Source organism: Sphaerodactylus townsendi, linkage group LG10, assembly GCF_021028975.2.
Source record: "Sphaerodactylus townsendi isolate TG3544 linkage group LG10, MPM_Stown_v2.3, whole genome shotgun sequence".
Classification (NCBI taxonomy): Eukaryota; Metazoa; Chordata; class Lepidosauria; order Squamata; family Sphaerodactylidae; genus Sphaerodactylus; species Sphaerodactylus townsendi.
Genome location: NC_059434.1, coordinates 23324101 through 23351276, shown reverse-complemented (window position 1 = coordinate 23351276; position 27176 = coordinate 23324101). Strand labels below are relative to the sequence as shown.

Sequence of the window (27176 nt, the reverse complement as noted above, 5' to 3'; positions counted from 1 at the left end):
CCTATCCAGTCGGTAAATAGCTAGTCCCCGTTTGAGAAATGATGCAGAGGAGGTGTAACACACACACCCTTCCCTCATGCCATAGTTTTAGCCAGAAACCAGTGCCTAATGACTGAATTTTTTGGAGAAGTACTGGGAGCTCCATACATGGCCCTTCCAGAATCAACAAGGGCCTGGATCAGAGGTGGGATCCAGCAGGTTCTCACAGGTTCCCGAGTGTAGGTTACTAATTATTTGTGTGTGCCGAGAAGGGGTTACTAATGGGTGATTTTGCCATGTGATTTTTGCCTTAGTTATGCCCCTCCTCTCAGCAGTAGCATGCAGAACTTGAAGCAGTCTAGCAGGAGGTGCACCAGCGTGTGTGGCAGCCTGCGCCTGCGTGCGTTCGTTTCCCGCCCAAGGACCAGTGCAGCAGCTGCATCCTTGCCACAGCCCTGCCCAGGAATGCCCCACCCTCGGAATGCCCGGCCACACCCTTGTCGTGCCACGCCCAGCCCCATTGGCGCTATGCCACAGTTTGAATCCCACCACCATGGGAACCTGTTACTAAACTTTTTGGATCCCACCACTGGAAATGATGCAGAGGAGGCATAACCCACCCCCCTTCCCTCATGCCATAGTTTTAGTCAGAAACCAGGTCTCCAAGTGCCTAATGACTGAATTTTTTGGAGGAGTACTGGGAGCTCCATACGTGGCCCTTCCAGTCTCACATCTGCCAGTTTCAACAAGGGCCTGGATGCGTATTGGGAAGAAAAAAACCTTCTCCACATCTGGTTCTCCCAGGGAAGTAAATGATATAATTTGGATTAGAGATTCCCTGGAATGGAGCTTGTGCAAACAAGAGCCAGCCACAAAGGACTATTGTTACCACACATTCTTCCCCATTGCCCTCTGTGCTCTGATAGGGCTCGGGTGGACCGGGCAGCAGGGATACTTGTGTTTTCTTCTGGACATTCAATACATGCCTTTGTCTTGAAGGAGCGAATGTGGAGGCCACTGGGATGGGAGGCAGCCGTAGCACTTAATGTAGCTTTTCAGTAACAGCGAATTTGTTCTGACAGCAAACTGGTACAGAGGAGTTCTGTCACTATGAGTAGCTGCCAACTTTAAGCATAGCCTGTGCTTTTTAATCCTGCAAGCTCTCTACAACTATCTTCCCCAGCCTGCATTCAGCTGTTACTGATCTCTGAAACCTTTTATCTACTGAGAGAAGTCAGGTATTCTTGTACTAATCTAGGCTGGAGAAATATGTGCCTATCTGGTGCAATGAAGATAAATAAGGGGAATAAATAAGATGAAAATGTTACATTAGGTTTTTGAAATTGCCAGCGTGGTGTAGTGGCTAGAGAGACGGACTAGGACAGGGGTCTGCCACCTGCGGCTCTGGAGCCGCATGTGGCTCTTTCAGCCTTATACCGCGGCTCCGCGTGGCCTGGAGGTCGGAGGGTAGTGTGGGTGTGTCCCTCCAGCCCTCCAGAGCAGCACTGGAAGGAAAGGTGAGTGGAGGGGCTGAACCAGAGGCGGCTCTCTGGCTCGGTAGATCTTCGGGGCCATGGGAAACGGGTCCAAATGGCTCTTTGGGTGGTAAAGGTTGCCGACCCCTGCACTAGGAGCTGACAACCCGGTTTGCAACCTACTCTGCTAAAGGAGCTCATTGGATGACAGTGGGCCAGTTATTCACTCTTATCCTAGCCTACCTCACAGGACTGTTGTGAAGATATAACAGAGGAGGGGAGACTGGCACATGCCGCCGTGAGGAAGAGTGGGATGAACATGTTCTCAAATAAATAACACAGGATAGCATCGGTAGGGTTGAGGGTTCTGTTGACTCTCACTGGGAAACAGATTATGACAGAGTAATAGATGTGGAATGAGAGAGACAGAGAACTTTAGCACCCCTTTCTAGTTTCACATGTCAGAAAAAACCAGGTAGCTCTCTCTGCTTTTCAATTTAGTATCAGCAGGATTCATGTGTGTTCTAGTGCCAGTTGGATGGCAACCTTGCTCTGGGTCGAATAACCAAGGTTCACCTACAGTGATCGATTCCCACTCACCATTAGATGCGCGCTCCTCTCAGAAAATATCCCAGGGCCCTGCAGCACTCCCCACTACACCAGCGGCGACAACGCAGCCACCCCAATTCTGCCACTCCTCCCACCACTCAGCGTGCGTCATTTCGGATCCTGGTTGGAAGTGCACTTTTTCAAAACCACGCGCCGAGTGCGGGGCTCTGGGGAAGTCCAGGGGGTGACTCTAGGTTTGGTTTCTCGCTGCTGATAGTGACGTGGAGCCTTCCATCCAATCAGGCCACGGCGGGGTGTGCCCGATGCCCGTGCAGCCTGTTTTTTTTTCATTTTTAACAAAAATCGACGTCTGCTCAAATAGACGTGGATTCATCGGCAAAGCTATATATTATAATGGCAGATCTGTGCATGCTTGTGGAGACATTGATTAGTCCTTTTGAAAATTAAAAAAACCCCGCCCCAGCACAACGCAGCAGCCAATCAGGACAGCCCCTGAGTGGATCAGTGGGGAGTCCTGCGTGGCTGCCGCATTTATTGGACTAAATGGGCAGAAGCTGCGGTGGGGACCATGAAACCGCGCTCAAAGGGTCCCGAAGCAAACCAAACCAGTGCGTATCGACCTTCATTTTTGAAGTGGGGAATCGACCAGTGTCTCTCATGTCCTGGTGTCCCTAGTGGGGTAGGGGGTGTAAGGCCAAAATAATAAAGTTCAAGTAAGCTAAAATGTAATCCCTATAAAGTGTTCCTGATTGAGCCATACCAAAACTTGACCAAAGTGCATTTGAAGCTGACTTTCTGCTTCTAACTGCACATTCAAAATTTCCATTGAGTGAGGGGTTAAAAATACTTGGTGCCTTGTGTGAGGTGGTTCAGAGAGATCTCAAGAGCTGCAAGCAACCCGGTTGGCCCCGCATTTGTGGGAAGGCCATGGCAGGTGGCAAGAAGTTTTGTGACTCTTATATTTTTCTATATAATATTTTAATATGAAGGAGAATAACTGGCTCTTCCTCTTTCTTTAGGGCACCAATGCCTCTGCTCTGGAAAAAGACATTGGGCCAGAGCAATTTCCGATCAATGAGCACTACTTCGGACTGGTCAATGTAAGTATTCTTGCTGCACTGCAGAGCATATTTTGTCAAAATATGCAAGCGCGTTTTAGGGTTTCCACTTAGGGTTGCCAAGTCTGGGCTGGGAAATTTGTAGTGATTGTGTGCTGACCTGGCCTCTGCCTCCATGAGATCTGTCGCTCTTGAGCATGGCTCTGGCACCTAGAGAAGATGCCCGTGCATAGAGTCCCTTCCGATGACAGGGGCCACTGCTTTGCAAACGTTTCTGATCATGTGGAAGGGACATACATGTGGGTACTTCCTCCACAATTGGGAGCCGTTCTTGCAAACTGGCAATTGAGCGGAGGCAGGTTCAGAGCCGGTATAGACATTATACATTAACTGAGTAAGCTGAGCTGTTGTTTGTTAAGGAAAGAGATTGCAGAAAGCCAGCATGGTGTAGTGGTTAAGAGCAATGAACTCTACTTTGGAGAACTGGGTTTGATTTTCCCACTCCTTCTGCTGGTGACCATGGACTAGTCACAGTTCTCTCAGAAGAAGAAGAAGAAGAGTTTGGATTTATATCCCCCCTTTCTCTCCTGTAGGAGACTCAAAGGGGCTTACAATCTCCTTGCCCTTCCCCACTCACAACAAACACCCTGTGAGGTAGGTGGGGCTGAGAGAGCTCCGAGAAGCTGTGACTAGCCCAAGGTCACCCAGCTGGCGTGTGTGGGAGTGTACAGGCTAATCTGAATTCCCCAGATAAGCCTCCACAGCTCAGGCGGCAGAGCTGGGAATCAAACCCGGTTCCTCCAGATTAGATGCATGAGCTCTTAACCTCCTACGCCACTGCTGCTCCTCTCTCTCAGCCCCACCTTCCTCACAAGGTTTCTGCTGAGGGGAGAGAAAGGGAAGGAGTCTGTATACTGCTTTGAGACTCCTTACGGTTGAGAAAAGCAGAGTAAGCATCCAAACTCTTCTTCTTCTAACATTGATCCATAGCAAAGTCCATAAACAAAAGCCACACAATACCTTGTATTTAGGGCTCGGCAGAATGACAGGAAACAATGTGGAAGCTTTCAGTTTTGCAGGAGTTTTTATCAAGCCAAATGTGTTTTGGGTTTTTTTGGCTGGGGGGGAACCGGGGGGGGGGATGATCCTAAGGCCTTGCCTTTGAAGGTGCTCCGTGTGAAATGCCCTGCAGGTCTGCAGATTTTAAACAGAGACTATGTCTGTTTTCACCCTTTCCTCCTTGCCTGATAAAGAGTTCTGGGAAATATTCAGTCATACTGTGTTGATTATTACATTGCATCTGAGAAGGACCCTGTTTCTAAGCAAAGGAGATGAGCTGTCTGTGAAGCATACTTATGCTTATTATAGGGAGCTTTTTAAACCTAAGGTGAGGGATGTGCATGTGAATGAGTCCCCTTAGTACAAACCTCAGGAAGCACTGGAACAAAAGCCCTCTTTATGAAGACATGTGATGCTGAACAACAAAGCGGAACTGGAGAAGCCTGTTGAACATTATGTAATTGTTATTTTTAGCTAAAGAGTCCGATGTCAAGACTGCACATCCAGTTGGGCCTTGTGCTGTTAACTTCACAAGGAAGAGATGATCCAGAGGCGAGGCGATTCAGGGCTTGCTTGGTTGTTGCACAACGCAGAAACTAATTGGTTTTTTTCCCCTCTTTGTTTCTGCAGTTCGGGAACACTTGCTACTGTAACTCCGTCTTGCAGGCTCTGTACTTCTGCCGGCCATTTCGGGAGAATGTGTTGGCATACAAGGCCCAGCAGAAAAAGAAGGAAAACCTCCTGACCTGTCTGGCAGATCTTTTCCACAGCATTGCGACTCAGAAGAAGAAAGTTGGCGTGATTCCACCCAAAAAGTTCATCTCAAGATTGCGGAAGGAGAACGGTAAGGGGGGACTCAGGCATCCTCTAGGCAAACCTGAGGCTTCATGAGTTTCTGGGAGAGTCTCTGAATTCCAATGACGAAGGGAGGGGGAACTGCGCCCGGGGCATGAACTGCCCGTGTGCACCGTCCCCACCCCTGATACGCCTCTGCCCCCATGTGACTGTGATGGTGGCAGGGTGAGTTTCCCCAGATGTTCCCATTGCAGCTACGCCTCTGCTGAATTCTTTTGGTTTTTGCTCATTTCTGTACCAAGCAGTTGATGTTTTATTAGGAGTATTAGAGCTGCTCGAGCTCATGAGTTTGTTTGGCATTTTAGTCAGCTGTGGTATTATTACTTTTTAAAAATATTGTATGCTGCTTTGAGCAAAGATACAAGTGGAATATACGTTTCAAAACAGTAGAAATATTTGCCCTTGTATTTGAAATTGTAATAAACAGTACAATATTCTGTAGCTCAGATGCAAACACCCTGTTCCTCCACAAATATTTTTCTGGGGGCTATTGCCAGTGGATCCCATTTGTGGGGTTCCCCGTGGCATCTGGCTGGCCACTATTGGACCACAGATCTAATTAGACATGGGTGCTTATACATTCTGATTGCGTTCCCACTATCAGGAGGGTCAGGTTTTTAAAAAGGAGAACCTAACAAGTCTCCCCTTGACTTCCCTGAAGCTGTTCTTGTGCAGAAAGTTAGGACTGGGAGTAGACTGTTTTCTCCACAGGGATTTTAGCGAAATGAAACAGCTTCCTGTTAAGAACCAATGAAACATGAAGAAGAAGAAGACTTTATTTACAGTCAATGACCAGATATATTACAAATCTCCAAAATATCTACAACAAAACAAGAATGCAGATCTCTCTCCCGTATTCCAGCACTATCCATCTATATATCATTATACTTTGTAAACACACCCAACAGCATAAAAATACTAAACTAAACAAAAATCTCTAAAGGGGATACCATATTCAGATCATTTTTTCTTTTTCATAATGAATAGACAGAATTTTGCTACCCATTTAGTAATATTCTCCTTCTTATCTTGTAATAGTTTTTCACAACAAACTTTATCAGAACAATATGTCATTTTGTGTAGTAGATGTGACAGGCATTTTTCCTTGCCTCCTCATAAAGGGAACACTTTAATAACATATGCTCTATAGTTTCTACAGAATTCAGAGAGCAAGAACATAACCTTGCAGCGTAAGGTATCTTTTGATATTTCCCTTCTAAGACAGCAGAAGGTAAATGTGCACTTCTTGCAAGAGTAAAAGCTCTCCTTAGATCCAATGAAACATGTGGTGTTCTTCTTTGCACAGATCTCTTCGACAACTACATGCAGCAAGATGCCCATGAATTTTTGAACTACTTACTGAACACTGTAGCCGACATTTTACAGGAGGAGAAGAAGCAGGAGAAGCAAAATGGGAAGTTGAAAAATGGCAACATGAATGAAATGGAACAGAACAACAAGCAAGACGTCACCTGGGTGCATGAGATTTTTCAGGGAACGCTGACGAATGAAACGAGGTGTTTGAACTGTGAAACGGTAGGTTTAGGGCTGGTTGCGCTACATGTTACGTGTTTGTTCATTTTGCACGTGTATAAGTTGAGCTGTGAGTGAGAATTTCCAGAGCCACAAGAGAAATGTAGATGATTCTGTGTAACAAAATGAACACTGTTGTGTACTAAGGGAGGATAGTTTTTTCTTTCATTAGTTTGGTAAGCGTATTGCATGCCATCCCTCACTCCCTCACTCCCCTTCCCTTGCATGCCACCCCTCACCCTCCCTTCCCTCCCTCCACTAAGGTGGGTGAGCCATGTCCAGATGCCGGGCCCCTCCCTCCCTCCCTCCCTCCCTCCCCTTGCATGCCACCCCTCACTCACTCACTCACTCACTCACTCCCCTTACTCCCCTCTCCCTGTTCTTCTACTCGCAGTGGCCCACCACTTATGGGTTGCCATAAGTCTGACTTGATGGCTAAAATAAAATTTTAAAAGGCCCCAGCTGAAAATTCCATCAGGAAAATAGAAGTATTTTCTGTATCTTACTGCTCTGCTCAAGTCCTCCTTCAGCCCAGAGCTCCTTCCAGGGCTATCTTGGAATGAGTCCCCTTAGGAGGAGGCCAGGAGGCCCCATGAGCATGGGGGCCCCATGTTAATCTATGTACCCCTGTTTCCCCGAATATAAGACATCCCCAAAAAATAAGACGTAGTAGAGGTTTTGCTGAAGTGTGAAATATAAGGCATTCCCCGAAAGTAAGACGTAGCAAAGTTTTTGTTTGGAAGCATGCCTGACGAACAGAACACAGAAAAATAAGACATCCCCTGAAAATAAGACATAGCACATCTTTGGGAGCAAAAATTAATATAAGACACTGTCTTATTTTCGGGGAAACATGGTATGTTGTGACTTGCTGTCAATAAATAAATAAATAAATAAATACTGTACAAAACTACAAATATTTGTGGTTGAAAAATGCCTGTTTAGCATGTGTTTTACTAAAGATGATGAACAATATTGATGTTAATTTTTATGATAAGTGGACATTGACATGTGCCTCTGATGTAGTATCACAGTCACCTCTGCAACCACAGGTGCACGTATGTGTCTCACACGCTGCTTTGTCCGGGGACTTATAATACTGTTAAGATGGCCCTGGCTCCTTCCTCAAGTGGCTGTTTAGAAGAAGTCTCCTTAGGTAGGAGGAAGGCTTCAGATTTGGTTGAGCAGAATGGCAAGATCACTTTCTCCTATAGCTATCTTAGAAAAATAGAGAGGATGTCCAAGATGCAGTCTTTTGCCCATATTTACTCGAAAGGAAGGCAACTCTGACGGCAAGGTGACTCTCCTGAAAATGTTATACATTAAAGAAAATTACTGGACGTAGCTGTAACTTGTACTCAAGTGGACGAAGATCCTCTCTTTTTTAAATGACATACCTGGGAAAATAAACTAATATTATGCTTCGGAAAATGTGTATAAATGACAGTGTAATAGGATAGTATGGAAGTGTGCATGTGTTTACTAAGTAATTCTGTTAATTCTGAAATAACAACTTAAATTGCTTGCAGAAAAATCCTTTCCAGGTCTTTTGACAACAGAGTTTAATTCTATTCTGAGTTAAAACTGGGGGCACGCTTCAGTTCTATACCTAGGAAGGTTTACTTTTAGCATATTGTTTATACTGAATTGCTGGTTTTGTATTCCTATGTCATTGTTTTCTTACAATGTTGTTCACCGCCCTGAGCCCTCCGGGGGAGGGCAGTATACAAATATCATATCATATCATATGTATGAGAAGACTAAGCCTCTGAAAAAGCTACCTCTCTGTGGGTCTCTGTGCCAGATTTGTTCCCTGATTTGAAGGCCAATGTGTGGCCTTTGATCTATAAATAACTGTGTGGCCAGTGATTAATATAGAGACACAATGGGCAGCCTCCTCTGTTGCCTCTTGGATGCAGAGCAGAATTATCCGCTGTGGTGAAGGCTGACTGGATGGAATCTGGCCCACAGCAGTGACTCATACAAAGCCACAGTGAGTGGGTATTTTGGGAGAACACTTTGGACTCAAACTCCTTTAATTATGTAGATAATGTACTTCCCAGAGATAGTTAGTAGTTCTGTCATCTTGGCCTTTTATCATTTTAAAGAGGGCATATAGTGATAATTTATGACTCAATATTACAAGGCAAAGTTTTTTGCAGTCTTAAGGTATTCCCTGTTACAGCACTCTGTTACTCACTGTTAGACAGTCTTAAGGCATTCCTTGTGTTGCAACACTGTGTAACCTACTCACTGTTACATCTCAGGTGTTCTCCTTTTTCCTCTGCATAACTGGATTGTAGCCAAGTATCAGGGCCTCTACTGTGATTGTCCCAAAGCTATGGAATGAGGTCGTTGAGGGATTTATGGGCTGTCCTCCCCTCACTGCCTGCTGGAAGCTGTGTACTGATTTCACAGAAGACTGTTTCACTGATGTGTAGGGTTGCCAATTTCCAGGTGGGAGCTGGAGTTCTCGCAGACTTACAGCTGATCTGCAGACTGCATCAATAGCTTATTTATATTGTTGTTTAAACTATTTATTCCACTTCTCCTGGAGAAAATGGCTGCTTTGAAAGGTGGACTGTATGGCACTGAACCCTACTGAGATCTCTCCCCTCTCTGAAGCCCACCCTGAAACATATAGTATTTCCAAACCCGAAATTGACAGTCCTATTGATATGTTCTTGCTTTTTTGCTCCTTCACTGTTTTCACTTCTATGTCTGTTGCTGATTTTGTGTTGCTTTTCTGAGCTGCCTTGAAAATGTGAAAAAGCAGCACACATCCATGTTCTGAGTAATAATGAATTCATTCATAAAAATAACCATATTCTGATCAAGAATCAAAGAAAAGTCTGAGCCAATCACCGCATGTGGCTAATGTACTGCTCAATTGGGCTACTTGCATGGTTCCAGCACGCCTCAGCACGTCAGGAGACGTTGAGTATTGTGCCTAGGAAGGATGGAGTATGGGGAGGATGTGATGTCACTTCTGGGTGGCCATTTTCTCTCCCATCCCTCAATTTCTCGAGGGTAGGGGATTGAGTCTAAGGCCATGGGTGGGCAAATGGCAAGCCTAGCCACATTGATCTTCATGGCTGCATCTATGAATGGAAATGGCATTTCCATTCCCAGACACTTGTTCCATGCAACTAGAAGGTATATCCTGGGGTCACCAGTGTATCCTGCTTATCGCTTTTCAACTGGAAAGACTGGAGGGGAAACTACAGTTTGCATGTGGATATAGTGCTTAACCATGGTTAGTGCAAACCATAGTTTGTTAACCTCCAGGTGGGAGCTGGAGATCTCCTGCTATTACAACTGGTCTCCACATGACAGAGATCAATTCACCTGAAGAAAATGGTCACTTGAGAAGATGGACTCCATGGCATTTGTAGCTCATTGAAGCCCCTCCCCAAGCTCTGTATTCCTTTGGCTCCACCCCTAAAATCTCTAGGTATTTCCCAACTCAGAGCTGACATCCCTATAGTTTGCAAACCCATTTCAAGCCAAGGTTTTACTTCCTGTTTTGTGGGCAGTCGTTAATCATGATCGAGTTGTTCAGATGTAATGTTTCATCATGGTTATGGAACATATGCTTTGGTTAAGTGTTACATCTCATTGAGGACATAGTGTTGGCAGACTCCAAAAGCCTACTCGCAGTGGTGGCGAACCTTTGGCACTCCAGATGTTATGGACTACAATTCCCATCAGCCCCTGCCAGCATGGCCAATTGGTCATGCTGACCGGGGCTGATGGGAATTGTAGTCCATAACATCTGGAGTGCCAAAGGTTTGCCACCACGGGCCTACTGCATTGTTGTTTTTTAAAGTCAACCTGTAAGACAGTATCCACTGGCATTCTGATTTTGAGTAACTTGCCTTTGCTCACAATGTTGGTTTAATGTGTCTGTGGCATTTGGCAGAGTCTTATAGACTTTATGTGGCATCAGCTCAGCAGCGAATTTTCCTCATCTTCAATGTTTGCTGGTGCAGAGAGCATTGTATTTTTTTTAAAAAAAAAAACCTTTTGTTGTTTGCAGGTTAGTAGCAAAGATGAAGATTTTCTTGATCTCTCTGTTGATGTGGAACAGAACACATCCATTACTCACTGCTTAAGGTAAATGTCTCCCTGCTGCAGAAACGCGTGTGGAGGAAATCAAGAACAGGACTTGCTCTTTGATCACTTGAGATTAGTAGAATTAGAAATGAAAACAATATGCGGTTTCCAGTAGGATGTGGAATAAATCAAATCAAGGACTATAAATGGAGCTTTTTATGGATGGGAGGCAAGTGCATGGGTTCTCAAGGTGCTTCAGAGCATGGCAAACATCGGGGCTCCTTTACACACATACACACCTGCATTCACACACATTAAAGGGAAAATTACAGGGGGAAATGATTGTGCAAATCCAGCCTTTGGATCAGCTTTAAGTTAAAAAAAAAACTTTTAAGACTGTAAATTCTATAACACTGGTTCGTTTATTGTACGCACTGGCTTTCAACGGTGACACCTGAGCCCTCCGGGGAGGCCGGTCTATAAACCCAATTAATAATAATAATAATAATAATAATAATAATAATAATAATAATAATAATAATAATAATAATAATAATAATAATAATAGAAATTGGAACATATAGTTATTGGCTTGGATCCCACAGTAAATCTCCAATGATAAGAGGGATTTCCATCATCAGAGTGGAATTTCTTCAATTCCCCCTTCCTTCTGCAGCCCCAAAACGCCTTTCAAAATGCTGCTAGTGATCAGCAGGAGACCCCCAGGAAATGCATGACAGTCAACGATGCTGTTAGTGGTGAACTCAAAAATAGTATGTGATCAGGGGTGAAATCGTATGAACTGGTACCCCTATACAAGCATAGAGTCCACCCTCCAAAGTATCCATTTTCTCCAGGGATACTCATCTCTGTAATCTGGAGATGAGCTGTAATTCTGGAAGATCCCCAGTCCCCCCTGGAGATGAACATCCCTGTCCTGGTGTAACCTCAGCTTGTGGGTTCTGTGGGGCAGAACATGGAATGAGTTTGCAACAACAAATTTAAAAAAAACAAAATGGTTTACTTTCTTAACATATAATATATAACATCAACATTTAACATCACATTTCAAGGTCCTGTTCAGGTTGCATTTTCAAGTCCTTATATTTACAGTCCACTTCAAATCACTGCTTTCAAAGTCCAATTCTTTCTTTTGCAAGTGGACGTTTGGCTCCCTGAAGGAACTCAAAGGGCGTATTTGATGAACCAGGATACAACTTACTTGATAGAAGGTTTCCAGGAGAACTCTCACCCATTACAACCACAAAAAGAAACCCTGAAACAATAAACTCCAACATTTACAACATAGCAAAAATAAACAACTACCTTCCCAGTAGTTCCCAACAATATTGCAGTTTACCTTAACAAGGTGTTAAGGGCTTATACAACCAAGGTCCGAGTCTGGTCGCCTTGTCTCCTCCAACTACATGAGGTCTGCTGCAGCCTCTTGCTGCTTTGAGTCTCCACCCCTTACTGGGTCAACCCATTCTGAGGATGGGGGTTACACTGGCACTAGTCTTGAGACATGGAGGATCTGTAAGATCTCAGAAGTCATCCTGTAGCAGTCACAGACCATAGGAAAGTATTCTGAGATACTTTGTGAAGAAGATGCTGATCCTATGGACACTGTAACGATGGATTCTCATCTGTTGATCAATTACCACCAGCAGCCTGGATAGTCCAACCTAACCTGAGCTTGTTACAGTTTGGAAGCTAAACAGGGTTGGGCATGGTTAGCACTTGAAGACCACCAAGACCTGGGTTGCATCTTTTGTCTTGAAAACTCCATAGGTCAGTTATGACTTGAAGGCCCTTAATTATTCTTATTCATCAGTTACCACAGCAGCAAAACCTACAGACAGAAAATTCTATTCCCCTCCCACTCCTCATCTAAAAGAAAGGGGGAAATTATTTCAGAATAATCTCAGTGAAGGCAGAATGCCATTCTCTTGGTTGTTCTTTTATATGAATTAATAAGTAACATAAAAATACACAGTTTGCTGACAGGTTTCCAAAATGTACTTTGGAGATTATAATTGCCGTGTTCAAGAACAGAAATGTGCTCGTTTGATCTTAATCGTGTAAGTAACCAGAAAGAGCAATGTATAAACAGGAACTCAGTTCACATGACATCCAAACTTCTTTCTTGCTAGTTGTCTTTGGATGGAAAGGCCTTCTCTATTTCAACCTCCAACATAGTTGTTTTCCTCTTGAGTATCAGTGCTGGCATTAAAAATAAAAAAAGTGATGGAATAACACAATAAATTATATATTAATTATTTTTTATTTCCATGAGGAATTACAGCTGATTCTGTCAATTTTACTCTTAGGCTCTTTCCGCACAGCAAATGTATAGTGGGTTGTAGTCAGGATAAAGTAACTCAGTTTTCGTGTTCACATGCATCCGTGCAGGCTGCAATTGGAGCCCACGGAAACAATCCAGGTTGCTGTCACTCCTTTGCACGGAGACGCGTCTCTTTTTTTTTTATTTACTTCCCACTGATGCGTAGCTACACAGAAATGCACAAAATGAACCCCCACAGCCATGCTGACGTCTAACAGTACAATCATCTGCACTTGTGTGGCTACGTAGATGTAAGCCACGAAGTATAAAAAAAACCCCAAACCTTTTCTTGCGAATAAATAACACCTCCAGCATATGTACTGTCAGAGTGAAGAGGTTTGATTTGAGTTGGTAGACAGAAGTGTGAGAATAGCTATTTTGATTTTGGTTTAAAAAGGTAGCATTTCATTGCGTATGGAAGGTTTTGCCAGGAATATATTGACATTCGGTGAAATCTGCACTTAAATGAAATACGGAGAAGTGCACCAGGGTTAAGGTAGGGGGGTCAGCTATTGACAGGCCAAATTTGAATGTTTCTTTGAAATATTTATTAGCTGCCTCTCTAGTAAAAGTGCCTCTTGCAGCATTCAATAGTAAAAAAAAACACCCTCAATATAAATAATTAAAGCAGCAGAATAGGATATTTTTTAGAGTCCTTCCAGCTAAAGTTATACTTGGGGAAGTCTTGTCTCAGCAGTAAGTAGCAGCAAGGCTATGGATATAACGAAGACTAAAGGTTTTAAGTAAAGATTGTCTAGCTGTGCGACTGGAAACGGGAAGTTCAAAGCTACGATCTTTATGAAGCGTTATGTGGCACGTCAACATACCATCTGTCTATCCAATTTGCAGATAAAATCTCTCACTTCCATTCTGACTAGCCAGTGACAGAGTCAGTCAGATGGTACCAGGGTGGGCGGAAGGTCTGACCTGGGATTTAAGGAGTCACTCATACTGTTTGGGTCTACATTCCCCTTGAAGGGGGAATGCTCTTGGATCTAGCCCTACTGTTAGATAAGCTGTATCAGGAGCACCTTGACTGGTTAGCCAGCTGCAGCCTTTCCTAGGCAGAAAAGGTGTGGCCATTTTGGTGTATGTCCTGCTTACATGTAAATTAGATTACTGCAGTGTACTGTACCTCAAGGCTGCCGTTGAGAGGTGTTTGGAAACTGCAGTTAATACAGAATGCTGTAGCCAAGATGTTGATTCAGTCGGCCATAGGAACAGGGATGGAGCAAGGGGGAAGTGCGCCCAGAGCACGCGCCCTGCGCCCCTCCAAGCCTCCGTCCGCCCCCGGAATGCCCCACCCCTGAACACCTCCACAGGGGCGCGTGCCCGGTGCATCGTGCCCCCCGTTCCCTCGGCGCTACGCATAGGAACCTTATCACTCCAGTCTTGGCTCATCTACACTGACTCCAGTCTTGGCTCATCTACACTGACTCCCAGATTGTTTCCAGGCACAAGTCAAGGTGCTGGTCTTAATGTTCAGCACCTTATATGGTGTGGGACCAGCATACTTGAAAGTCTCCCTACTCCCATTTGAACACACCTGACTACTATGGTCATTTTTGAACGCCCTGCTTTGAGTGTCCCACCTTCTGAGTTTAGGCAGGTGACAATTCAGGAGATGTCCACTATCATTGTGGCACTAAAACGCTGGAACTCTCTTCCCAGGGAGAATCTTCTGTCCCCTTTTATTCCCACCTCCTCTGGTGAATGAAGACTCTTTTGTTTGATTTGGTATTCCCTCAGGGATCTCCCTTTCTGATCAGTGTTTCAATTGAAGTTTTAAGTCTTTGAGTGTATTTAACTCTTTTTAATTTGTTGTAATGATGTGTGTCGGGGGGGGTTGATTTTAACGATTTTAAAATGTGATTTTATCACGCATCTTTGAAATAGGCGCTCTTGGTGGCTCTCATGAGAGCAGAAAGGCAAGATGTAACTTTTGTAAACAAATAAGTAAATAACATTTTTAACCTGTCCTTCCTGCAAAGAGTTCAAAATTGCACGAATCATTCCCCTGTTTTCCAGTTTTTCCTCACAAACAGCCCTTTGAGGTAGGTCAGACTGAAAAAGCATGTCACCGGCCAGGTTTGTGGCTGAGCAGAGATTTAAACCTGGGTCTCCCTGGTCTGAAATCCTAACTGCTATACCACAAGAGCTTTCATTGCCTGTGTGCATATGCCAGGGGAGCAGGATTCTAGCCAGACATTTTGAATATCCCCCTCCCAACTTTCCTAATGACTTGAGTTGATGATACGCTACACTTGCTTGTACTGTAAATGACAGTTAATTCAGTGGGTGTTTGGAGGCTTTGAGAATTGGGAACTCTGTTGATTTTTCAGAGACTTCAGCAACACAGAAACCTTGTGCAGTGAACAGAAATACTACTGTGAGATGTGCTGCAGCAAACAAGAGGCACAAAAGCGGTAAGTAAAGAGTACTCCAGTCTGCTCCACATTTCCTTTGCCAAAAATTTAAGTGGGGGTGAGGTTAAAACAAAGGAATCCTGTCTGATTTCACTCCTGTAGAAAGGAACGGGAGCTTTACCTTTATCCCGTAATGGCTTTAGAATACGTTGACCAGCGCGTCTGATTTCGCTAGGACACTCACACTTTTGGCGTGAGTGTCTCCGTGTCCCACTGGAGCTTACATGCCATTGTCCCCGATTCACGGACATTTTATTACCGGGAACTGCAGCAGCACACTGCCTTTCGCTTGGCGGCGGCTTCCCTGAAGTCAGGGAAACAGGGGAAGCACTCCCCAGAAGGCACTGCTGCCTTCTGGAGGCGCTTCCCTGTTCTCCTGACCAGGGAGCCACTAATGCTAGGGCAGCAGTACTTTTGCGCTGGCGCCTTGAATCAGGAGGGAAGTTTCCAGAAGGCCTACTGCTTGGCAGTCAGCAGTGCCTTCTGGGCCGCTTCCTGCTTCCCTGACGGGGAGGCGGGGAGCCCGCAAGAAAAGGCAGTGTGCTGCTGTGGGTGCGTGCGCGCCCCACTTTCTAATATGAAAAATCTTGTCACCTTACTTTAGAACCACATGCAGGCTGTCTGTCTACCTAGGGCACCAGAGGGCGGTGGCTTCCAAAGGTGCTCTGGGCCTCAGTACTTTACCATAGAGATTTTGGGGATTCCTGCAGTGCTGTCCAGTTCAGAAGTGGCATCACTTCCTGAGTTCTAACACAATTCTTGTCTCCCACTGCCTTGGCATGCAAGTGAGTCCAAAGCTGCGTGGCTGGTTGGTGGTTGGGCTTGGTAGGTGGGTGAGTGGGGGAGGTGTGTTGGTCTGGCCCAGGTTGACCTGGGTATGTGTCCTTGGCCTGACCCAACTGGGACATGGAAGGCCCTTGGCCCAGCTCTGCCCACATACCTGCAGGGCTCCCTCTCTTGCTATGGTGTCCTGCTACACTCTTTCATGCATCTAAGCCTTCTGAATGTGCCACCCTACAAATGGGTAAGATTAGCTGCTGTCCATTTTTGTGCTTTCTCAATGCTGGGCCCCACCTTGCGGAACAGCCTGCCTGGGGAGGCCAGAAAGCCCCCCCCCCAATAATTCCTCAGCTTATCAGACTTTGATTAGTATGTTTCTCATAGAATGTCTTTATATGCTATGGCAGCGAAAAAAAAGATTTAATGTGGTTGCTTAGGGAACAGACATCTAGAAATGATTTTTGATTGGTTTATAGCAGGGGTCTGCAACCTGCGGCTCTCCAGATGTTCACGGACTACAAATCCCATCAGCCCCTTGCCACGCTGGCAGGGGCTGATGGGAATTGTAGTCTGTGAACATCTGGAGAGCCGCAGGTTGCAGACCCCTGGTTTATAGGTTTATTGCTGTATATTTTACTTAATATCACTGTATATTTTAGCCAATGTTGTATATTTTAATTTATCATGTATATACCTAATGTTTCTGGCATAACTGTTGATGTGTTTGTAATGGCCCATGGCTACTTACAAACAAATTCATTCACTCACTATTGCAATGATTATTCTAAATATATCACTCTGCTTTTACTGCATTATTCTTTGTCGTCGTAATTTCATGTACGATATTGTTCAAAGTATTAGGCAGTTTGTTGTTCACATTGTCTTTTAATTCTGTGCTATAGCATTGTTCACTGGATTCTTAGGCTGTAAGAATACATGAGCTGTTCTTTTACTTGATTGGTTTGACTCTAGTATAGACAGTTCATCTGATAGAAGAAGAGGCCTGCATTACTTAAAATAGCTTTAAAAAGTTAGGGCAAAAAAGATGCCCCCCCCACCCACCCCCCCAATTAAAAATGGAACGTGTGATTCTTATTTTGCATTATTTTGATTTTACTACAGGATGAGGGTAAAAAAACTGCCCATGATCCTTGCGTTACACCTAAAGAGGTTTAAATACATGGAGCAATTGCATCGCTATACTAAACTCTCTTACCGTGTGGTATTCCCTCTGGAGCTACGCTTATTCAACACATCGGGAGACACCATAAATTTGGACCGCATGTACGATTTGGTGGCTGTTGTTGTCCACTGTGGCAGGTAAGCCACATTCTGGTGCATTTGGTAAAATCATTTCTGAGCGGAGGCTTGAGGGAGGATACTAGAAGCTGGGAGGGGGGAGTGGACAACAGGAGAAAGCCACCATCTTTGTGTCTTACTTAGGATTCCAGAGCCATTTAGCAGACTACTATTTGAAGCGTTGGGTCAAATCCAACAGACCTATTTGACTAATGGTGACTACTTCAGTGCAAAGAACCTTCCCCTGCAACCAATTCCCAGGATTCAACCCACAATGCTGGACTAGATGGACCTTAGGGATGAACTACATGTTACACAGTCCTTGTGTCGTTTCTGTGTTCATCACAAGCTCTTTCTAGCAAACAGTGCTGCCAGCTCCCTTTTGAATTCCCAGGTGTGTAGAAGCCTGATTCAGATTGGGACCACAGTGCGTGGGGGGAGGGGGCTTACACCTTCCCCATCCACCCTTTTTCCAACTTGAAATGTCCCCAGTTGGGCATTGCTTGTCCCATCCGGAGGAAACTGCAGGAATTGGGTGGGGTATGCATTTAATAAAATTAATAAGAAAATAAAAAAATTATGTGTGCACCAGAACCTGCTGCAGTGTATCTGAGGCAGGACATGAGGGACAGCAGCAATTTGCAGCGCTGTGATTTCAGCCCATTAATTTAATCAATGAAATTAACGGAAACACATGAAACTTCCTTGTCCTGCATCAGACTACCAACGTCATTATTATATGCTGTGACCGGTAGCAGTTTTCCAGGGTCCTAAAAATTATTTTACATCAGTCCAAAACCTGATGCCTCACTATTTGTCCCCTGGAAATACCAGGGACTGACCTTGCTGTCTTCCGCATTCAAAGCGAATCCTGCCACTCCCCAGCTTAGAGGGACTGAGACCAGAGTAACTTCGTATAGGATTGCACCATTAGGCTGTCATATGAGTTGCAAAGAACGCAAATATCTATCTTTTCTGATATTCCAGAGTGTCCTACAAGTTTACTTGTGGAATTATGTACATAGATTTGTGGTTGTTCGGTAACTCAGACTATAACCTTGGTTTTTATAATGTGTGAATCAGGGCATACCCAGTTCTTTAATCTTTCTGTTCTTTTTCTCTTACCCTAGTGGGCCCAATCGTGGACATTATATTACCATTGTGAAAAGTCATGGATTCTGGCTTTTGTTTGACGATGATATTGTGGAGGTCAGTGTGGAGATCACATCTGAGAAGGGTTTTAGGGTGTCAGATTGGCTTCTTGATACGATAAGGCTGGCCGCTTGCAAGTTATTTCCTTAGAAAATCAGTAAATCTGAAACATTTATAAGAAGCGAAGCAAATGGGGGCTAAACTTCAAACATCTTCAATAAATGGTTGTTGGAGCATAATCTGTGCCTAAATCTTTTAAACAATATAGATACATATTGCATTGATGAAGCAGTAGAACAGACTGTGCCGCTACTAACAGGGGTCACATATTTAATGCTTCCTTATTTTAAAATCTCCTTTAAATTTTGTTAACAAAGCAGTTAGCCAAAGACTTTCTTCTTGATGTGTTAGTTTTCTGTATGCACATTTAAAAAGGGCGGGGGGAGGGGATTATCTGAAAGGGTAACCACTGCCCACAGTAATACAATCCATCATTATGTTGTATTTTCATGATACAACTGACTTCATTCCAGGTGGTGATGCAATGTCTGGCAAGAGTATTTGCTGCAAGTATTGATCGTTGCCAACACTAATATGCATTGCACGGTATAAAGGATTTAAAAAAAGAATTTTGTTCTCATTGCAATGCGTTTCCCCTCCTCCCTCCATTCGGAACCCTTCAGTCATTGCTTTTAAAAGAAAACCATAGATATACCAATGACTAGAGAGTCTCCATTCTTTTAGACAGTTTCAAATTAAAATTGTCCTACCAGCCATTACCAATCTTTACCTACTAGCCATTACCAACAGCCTAATTTCTTGGGAGCATAATGCTGAGCTCATCAGATCTCAGAAACTAAGCACAGAGTTCTGCTCACCCATTGATGGGTGATATTTCTTCTCGTCCCCTGCCTGCCTTCCCCTGACCCAGGAGCATGCCCAGCACTCCATATCAGCCGGCGGAGCAGCAGCACCTTAGCATCTGCTGCTCTGCAGGCCCACAAAAGTTCTCCTGCCTCCCCCCTATCCCAACAGGCCGCCCCTGGCCAGTGGAGCAGTGGTGCCTTGGTACCCGCAGCTTCCTGGTCCTGAAGATGCCCTCCCACCTAGCAAATACTTCACTGTCTCAGCACACAGATGGAAGTACAAAACAATCCTAGGAGAAAAAGGAGTCCCATTTTAGACAAGAGTTTAAGCATCTTCCTGCTTTCTTACTTCAATTAAGACTCATTAATTCTATGACTGGTAGCATGACCAGGGAATTAGCACAGATTATGCCAGTTTACCAAACTGTTGGTGGGTGAGGAAGCCAAGTCCTTGGGGAGGAAGAGCAGAACTGCTCTAAAACAGGTCTGTTCAGCTTCTGACCCGCTAATTTGTGTGATGCACATTGGCCGTGCAGCTGTTTGGCAGTCTCCCAAAGAGGTTTCCCAGGCTCCTACTGAGCTGCTGTACATGGCTGGTGAGCCACATTTGGTCTGGCTGGCAGGCAGATCTGTCCTCAAACAATTATTATCCTGCTGCCTTCATCCATTACACTATTTTCTCTAACATGTGGATCTCTGGAAGACAGAACTCAAAGCTGTTCTTTCTTGGGGGGGTGTTTACTATTTCTACTAAAATCCCAAGTACCGGTAATAAGGACCCACATTTGTTCTTGGAAATAAATATTACTAAATATTCCTCCCCAGTAATTCTAAGTACAAAAGGAAACAGAACCAAATGAGGACTTGTGATGATTTAAGCCTGTGGCTGCATCTGTTTTATCTGTCTAAAAATTAACATATTAATGATTGTTTTATTTCTGCAGAAAATTGATGCACAGGCTATTGAAGAATTCTATGGTTTGACTTCTGATATATCTAAAAACTCAGAATCTGGATATATTTTATTTTATCAGTCAAGAGAGTAGCTACGAGCTCTGATACTTTCCCTCTCAAGATGAGAAACTTACCAGTGCTGTTCACTGGCCTCTGCATAGACCCATCCACTATGATCCAACGATGATAAACTCATCTTCAAATGGTTGTCTGAAACACTCCAACTTGGACTGGAAGATATCTTTTCTTTAATCTGACTCACTAACAAGGACATATTTATATGGACTGACATGCTCATCTGCTGAATCCTGCTGAACTGAGGTATAATGTTACATAGCTGTACACTACCACCAAGGACCATTTGTTTACTCTTTCTGAAGAACGATTCCTTTGCACCAGTGGTTTTCAAACTGTATTCTGGGGAATCCTGGGCATTACTGGAAACCTCTTGGGAGTCCCCTGATGAGAAAATTGCTAATGATGGACATCCATCTTTGAAAGTACTGTGAATTCATATAGGGCAAAGATGAGCCCAAATACACTCAAGGCCAAGCTGCAAAATTACAATACACTCTAGGACATATCCCAGAATCCTCTGCAAAGTGCAGAGGGTTCCATGACAGACACATAGGGGCTCCTCAGCCTATGAACTCACATGGAAAGGATTCACAGAAGACAGAATATTTGAAAACCACTGTTTTATGTACACACAGCTCATTCTTGTGGTAAGTGAAAAGAAATATATTTCCTGAGTATTGGCACTGAAGTAAGTTCACAGTTATGTCACACGGCGTTCTTCAGCTGGAAGGCTATTTATTTTCTCCTGATCCTTTTAAGCTCTGAGTTATTAAAACATTAAATTGGCAATCTCAGATCGTAAATCCTCTCAAAGGGATTTCAGTCCCACTGGGAACAAATCACACCATGTATCTAGTCTTCCTTTTTAGTGGGACATACATAAGCTAAAAAGGTCCTTTGGATTCCCACACTGTTAAAAAAAAAAGCTTTAGGGGAATTTTGTAGTGAAGATCAGAGTAAATTGTGCTTCCATATTGTTTCCACTGTGTAACTAGTGATAGTGTCTTTTTAAACCCGAAGGTTTACTTGACTTTGCACATGACACAGTATCATGACTGCCAGCAAATATTTGGACATCAGGTACACAGCTTCCACCCAAGCCTCCACAGGGCTCTAGCACACTCGGAACTCAGTGTGAACAGGGGTGTCCTCAGTGTTGGGGAAAGTGACGTGCATATAAGAGCTCACCTATGTATACCAGAGTCACGGGATTTGGTCGAATACCTGTCACTTGCTTGACTCTGCAAAGGATTGGCTTATGCAAGCTCACAGGGCCCTGGAGACCTTGCAACTGGGGGTACGTAGCAAACTCCTGCTGGGACAGTGGTCCCTCATAAACTTGCCTGGATGCCACATGTGCAGAGTTCAAGCTTTTTGTTAGTGCAAGGTATATAGGCTGTATATCAGCAGCCTTCCTCTGGCCCGGTAGGCAGAGAGTTTCACTACATTCCTTCTCTTTCCCTCGAGTTCAGCAGACTGGGGGTGTTCCTTCACTTGTTCTTTTGGATATCCCGAGCATCAGTTTGCTGCCTCCTTTCAGGCCCTTCCTAATTTCCAGAGTCTTCTTATGCTGGGAAGCCACCTCCCGTCTGCTGCTATCTACACCTGGTGTAGCCCTGAACTTCTACTAGCAGCGGCCGCCATGTCCAGTGTCCCATGGCACTAATCCTGGCCATCCTGGTCTCTGTGAGGTTGCCGATCCAACTTCAGGCTGCCTCTGCTTAGGCCTGCCTTGGCTGGGTCACTTGCCCCTGGTGGTGCTGCCTGATGATCGCTCGCCTTGGAGCTCCTGCAGCTACAACTGGTTTTTGGCATGTTGCATTGGCTGCATGGGGACCTAAATGCCATGACATTTTCATGTTATTCAGCAGCGTCTTTGCAAATTAATAACCAAGTTCCATTTTTTTTCATAAGAATCCAGGACGGCTAGGAGTAGACTTGATTCTCACTGGCTTCCGTTACATTCTGCAGGAGACAGAAAGTGGGCTTCTTTTGGCAATTTCTTGGCATGTGTGGATCCCATAGAATCCTATTCCTGAAGTGAGCAGTGCGTAGTCTTGACTCCACTAGGGGAATGAGTAGGAGAGGGTTGTGGTATGTCAAACTCAAGCAAGTTGGAGGCCTTGCTGGGGAAAGGAGGGGGAGATCTTCTGACCCACAGGAAACGCTGAGGCTGAGCAGGTCTCCTGGCTTTGGGAAGATCCAGAATGTGGAATTAGAACAATGAAAATACTCTTCTCAGAGGGAAGCGTTTTCCAACCTAAAACGAGACGAGGCCTTGGTGAATGTTATTTTAACACAGATTTGAGTCCAGTAGCCCCTTGGAGACCGACAAGAGTTTCAGGGTATGAGCTTTCGAGTGTTGAGTGCAGATGAACTGCAGACCAACATGGCTGCCCTCTGAAATTATTTCACCACAGTCCAGAGAAGAGACAGACTGGCATAGAGATGCCACAGGCCAAAGCAATTTCTGGATTTCCAAAAGGGAATAATTCCATAATGTATCACTGCTATTCTCTGCCCTCCCCTCTACATCTCAGTTGATTCCTGCCCTTGGGGGATTTTCTGCTGAGCCCAGAGCTGGAGGGAGGAGCATAGTGAGAGCAAAGGAGAAGATGGTTAGCTTAGTAGACTTTAGAATTTAGTTATGGATTTTTCTTTTCTTGTAACAGGGACGTAAAGTCAGTGCCTATGAGAATATAGACTTAGTTCTGTTGATGCAGTGAAACAGTAGGAAGAAGGTGGTGGCCATGCCAGAAACTGAAAAGACACAAGATTCTCAAACACTTGTGAATGTGCTGTCATAGACTTGGTTCATAATAATCCCATAATTATATGAATAATTTGTTCAGCATGTATAGAAGGATGTGGCTTACAAGAGTCATTGGGAGGACTTAAAACAGGAGGGTGAAAAAGGGCTCTTCCTACAGATTTTATTGAGGGCAAAGAACCTTTTCCTGATAAATCAAATACTGCCCCTTGCTCAAAAGCATGAGGAACATGCTTCCTTAAAAAAAGATTAAAGGCTAACATTCTAAAGGAATTTAGTTCTCCATAACATACCAAATCCAATATGATCAGAGATGTACAAGAATACTTAGAATCCAGAAACATATAAAAATACAAAAAGTTAAGGTAGGTTCATGTATGTTCCTGTATTCATTTCTCCTGGTTTGGCCCTATGTCTATGGTTGTCTCTTTTGCATTACTAACATGTGAACTTCAATATTAGAATGCAACAGCAAGTGTTGCCTGCCATCCAGCGTAACATTTAGCCCTGTTCCCTATCCCTCCAGTCTATAGCACTGTCCACCTGAGTGCCAGCATGTGCAAGCAGAACATTTGACCACCCTCAGAGGAGCACTGTATTTTGTCAGGGAGATGTGAGTATAATGTTTGCTGTATCTTCATGGGTCTGCTTTATTGCTTGCCAGTATGCCAGTGTATGCAAGCAGAATGTTTGCATCTGAACTTAACAAGCATAACAGCAAAGAGAACAGAACAGTAAACAAACAGGAGCCCCTGATTATAGAGAGTCAGGTCAAAATTCTTCTCAAGGTCATGAGCCAGCAAAGGTTTGGTGTAAACACTGGGAAAAAAAGAACTATGCAAATAGTTTTCTTTGGTGGTGCAATCTGTGTGCAGCTCTGCAGACTGGTAAATGTCCCTGGCTGATACATACCAGTTGAGTCATTCCCTCCCACTGAACTTCTTGATCTGGAAAGGCCGGCAGCAAGGCACCAGAAAAATGGTCATAACCAAAGATTCTTGAATATTATTGATTTATTAATTTTCTAATTCAGAGTGTGTATAATGACTATGTTAATGAATGGGGATTCCACAAACCTAAATAGCCCTTTCCTGTCGTTTGTCCCCAGTAGCTGGTATTCAGCCTTAAATAGCCTTCTGAACAAAAAAAAAAAAGGTATTATCATGGCTAATACACTGATAGACCAATCGATTGTGAATTTACCAAATCTTGTTTTATATAAAATTAACCTTAGATAGGGTTGTTGGTACGAGCCTGGAAGGTATTTAGTTAGTGATGTTTCTTCGGATGCTGCCAGATTTAGTGTTGGTGAGATTCTTTCAGAGGATCATCTGAAGATGATCCTCTGAAGATGCCAGCCACAGATGCAGGCGAAACGTCAGGAGAGAATGCTGCTAGAACACGGCCATACAGCCCGGAAACCACACAGCACCCAAGTGATTCCGGCCGTGAAAGCCTTCGACAATACAACCCTGTGAGTGACTGCCTCTTTGTGCGTTCTCCATGAATTTGACAGAAATCCTTTTTGTTTATGTACTCATTTGTCCTCAGCAATGAGCAGAAGAGCTATTGCTCCCAGTGGCATTAGATATCCTCGGTACTTAATCATAAGCGGCATCTACTGAAGAGAATGTAATATGTGACCATGAAAATATTCATGTATACTTTTATTACCACTGGATATACAATGAAAACCAGCTGTTCTGAAGCAACTGGACGCAATTTGCTGTTACAGCACAGAGTGTGAGCATTATTGGTTCCTGCCACCTTTTCTAGTCAAACTTCCTGATCCTGTTTTTAATTGCAGTCCCGATTCCATGTGACTTTCTTCCATGTGGATCTCATGCTTTTTGGTATAGCTTTTCTCGGCGGTCGAAAGCAGCTCCTCGTGCCTCTTTCACTAGCAGAACAAAATGGTAGGATCCACCATGGCTTAGGAATTAATACCATAGAGTTGGGTTAAATATTGCAGGAACACCCACCTCACTTCAGTGAAAGAATGCTATGAGCTATGTTCCACATGCATAACAATGTCTCCTCTGTGCAAAACGTTGGTGGTCGGTGGGTGAAGAAAACAGAACTGGAGTACTATGGTGAAAAAAATTAGTCTGCAGCTTTGGACAAGCAAAAGGTGAGGAATTGAGTCTCTCTAGAGAATCTTTTTCAGACAGATATATAGTCTTGTATACCTTTCATTCATTTCAGTAGGTCTGGCAAAGGGGTTCTTCTCAACTTGTCCCTGTAATCCTTAACTGTCCAAGTCACTGAACATGCATTATATGGTTACTCCAGACCTGATGGCTGGCAACTGAACATATGAACTTGAGTCAAAGATGGCTCGTTCACCTATGTGAATCATTACTAATGCTATTAGTAATCATTACTAATGTTATCAAGGCAACATATAGATCTTTGTGAACCAATTCATGAAGAGTGTACTGATGACCTCAGGACAGAGGCATGAAACTATTTCTTATGTTTGGGCTGGAATGATGCTAGCTTTCTCTACTGGCAACTGGAATCAATGGTGGCATGTCCTTTCCATTGAAGCCCACTCAAGTCTACAGACGCTGTATAACTGACTCCTATGGGGTTCGGAGATGGTCTTTTGGGGATAAGGTCTATGACTTGCTTTTGTAACTTGCACAGCATTTTCCTGAGAGATGGCCCATCACTGTTCTGGCAGGCTAGCCTATTCTGGTTGTGCTCAATAAATGCACTTTCTAGTTCAGTATTAATCAGTGTAATGCAGATGTTTTGTATGTTGCAAAAGTTGCTGCCAAAATATTTTTAGGATTGATGTTAAACTTTATTTTTTATTTTAAAAAAGGATAGTGTTAATTGTATACCTTGAAGTTTGGAGCTGATGTTTGTATGAGCAGAAAGTTTGCATTACAAAGTTCATTTTTTTAAAAAAAGGAACACAAAACTTAGAGGTTAGGATATATTTGGGTTTCACTTTAACTCCAATGTTCTTTTTGTGTTGAGTAATGAGCCAGAAGATTGAAATAATATTTAAATATTAAAATATAAGCTTCAACATTTTTCCCTTGCTGTATCTCTTTACTTTGAGTTGGATAATAAATGCTGATAATTGTAATTTTGCAGGCGGGGGGGCAGTAAAATTATTATTCTGGGCTTCCTGCCCCCTTCTATTTCCTCACATATAAACAGCACAGTTCAGCCCAATTCAAACATAAAAGGATGTTGTTAGCGCCTTGCTCCCTGGCCCAAGTACTGAATGGTTTTTTCCATTACGTTTATCCAAGATGACATATATTCCAGTGCACAAACAAAAAAGGGGAACAAACTTAACTCTACAAAACTTGAATTAAGTACCTTGAAGGTCAAGAAATTGTTTAAGGGGCCACTAAATAAAATTTCGAACACATATATGTATTTATTATAAATTATCATCCAAGTTCATCTATACTTGTAAATTCTTTTTAAGAATTGGGCATGATGGCACATTGTGTTATATTCTGGACATGACTGGCAGCCCCATCCTCAAGTCCAGGTGGGCGGACGCAACACCCTGCCACTCCCAAAGGGGCTTCCAGGTGGTGTGAAAGCACAAGCACAAGTGTGAAAGCCACCCCTCCAATAAGAAGCCCCTATTGGGCTTCATAGACCCAAAAGGGTAGCGTAAGTCTCAATTCTGGCCCGCCGGCATAGTGCACCAAATGGCTGGGAGGGCAAATCCACTGGTGCACAGCCAAGATGCTGCTCCCATGAGCAAATTCAGTCCCACTCTTTGGATAGGGCTGTTTGTGTGGAAGACCTGGATTCCTATTTAAACAACTTCAGTAAGTCTCTCAGAAATTGTATGTATTGATTTTTTTAATGAATATCTAAAGCATTATATCAAATGGCTAATTATTGTTTTTTTCTTTTTCCTCTTTGTTTTTGTTTATAGATAATT

General features: G+C 43.8%; 1 protein-coding gene across 1 annotated transcript in view; it reads left to right on the top strand.

Annotated features, from left to right (window-relative positions):
- USP46 (ubiquitin specific peptidase 46) overlaps positions 1-23434 on the top strand; it is a 38713-nt gene extending 15279 nt beyond the window's left edge. The window contains exons 2-9 of the mRNA XM_048509135.1: positions 3044-3124; positions 4772-4985; positions 6303-6532; positions 10569-10645; positions 15272-15355; positions 17258-17455; positions 18565-18643; positions 20397-23434. Coding sequence (XP_048365092.1) covers positions 3044-3124; positions 4772-4985; positions 6303-6532; positions 10569-10645; positions 15272-15355; positions 17258-17455; positions 18565-18643; positions 20397-20498 — 1065 coding nt within the window. The 3' untranslated portion in view covers positions 20499-23434. The remainder of the gene's footprint in view (positions 1-3043; positions 3125-4771; positions 4986-6302; positions 6533-10568; positions 10646-15271; positions 15356-17257; positions 17456-18564; positions 18644-20396) is intronic.
- The last annotated feature ends 3742 nt before the right edge of the window (positions 23435-27176 follow it).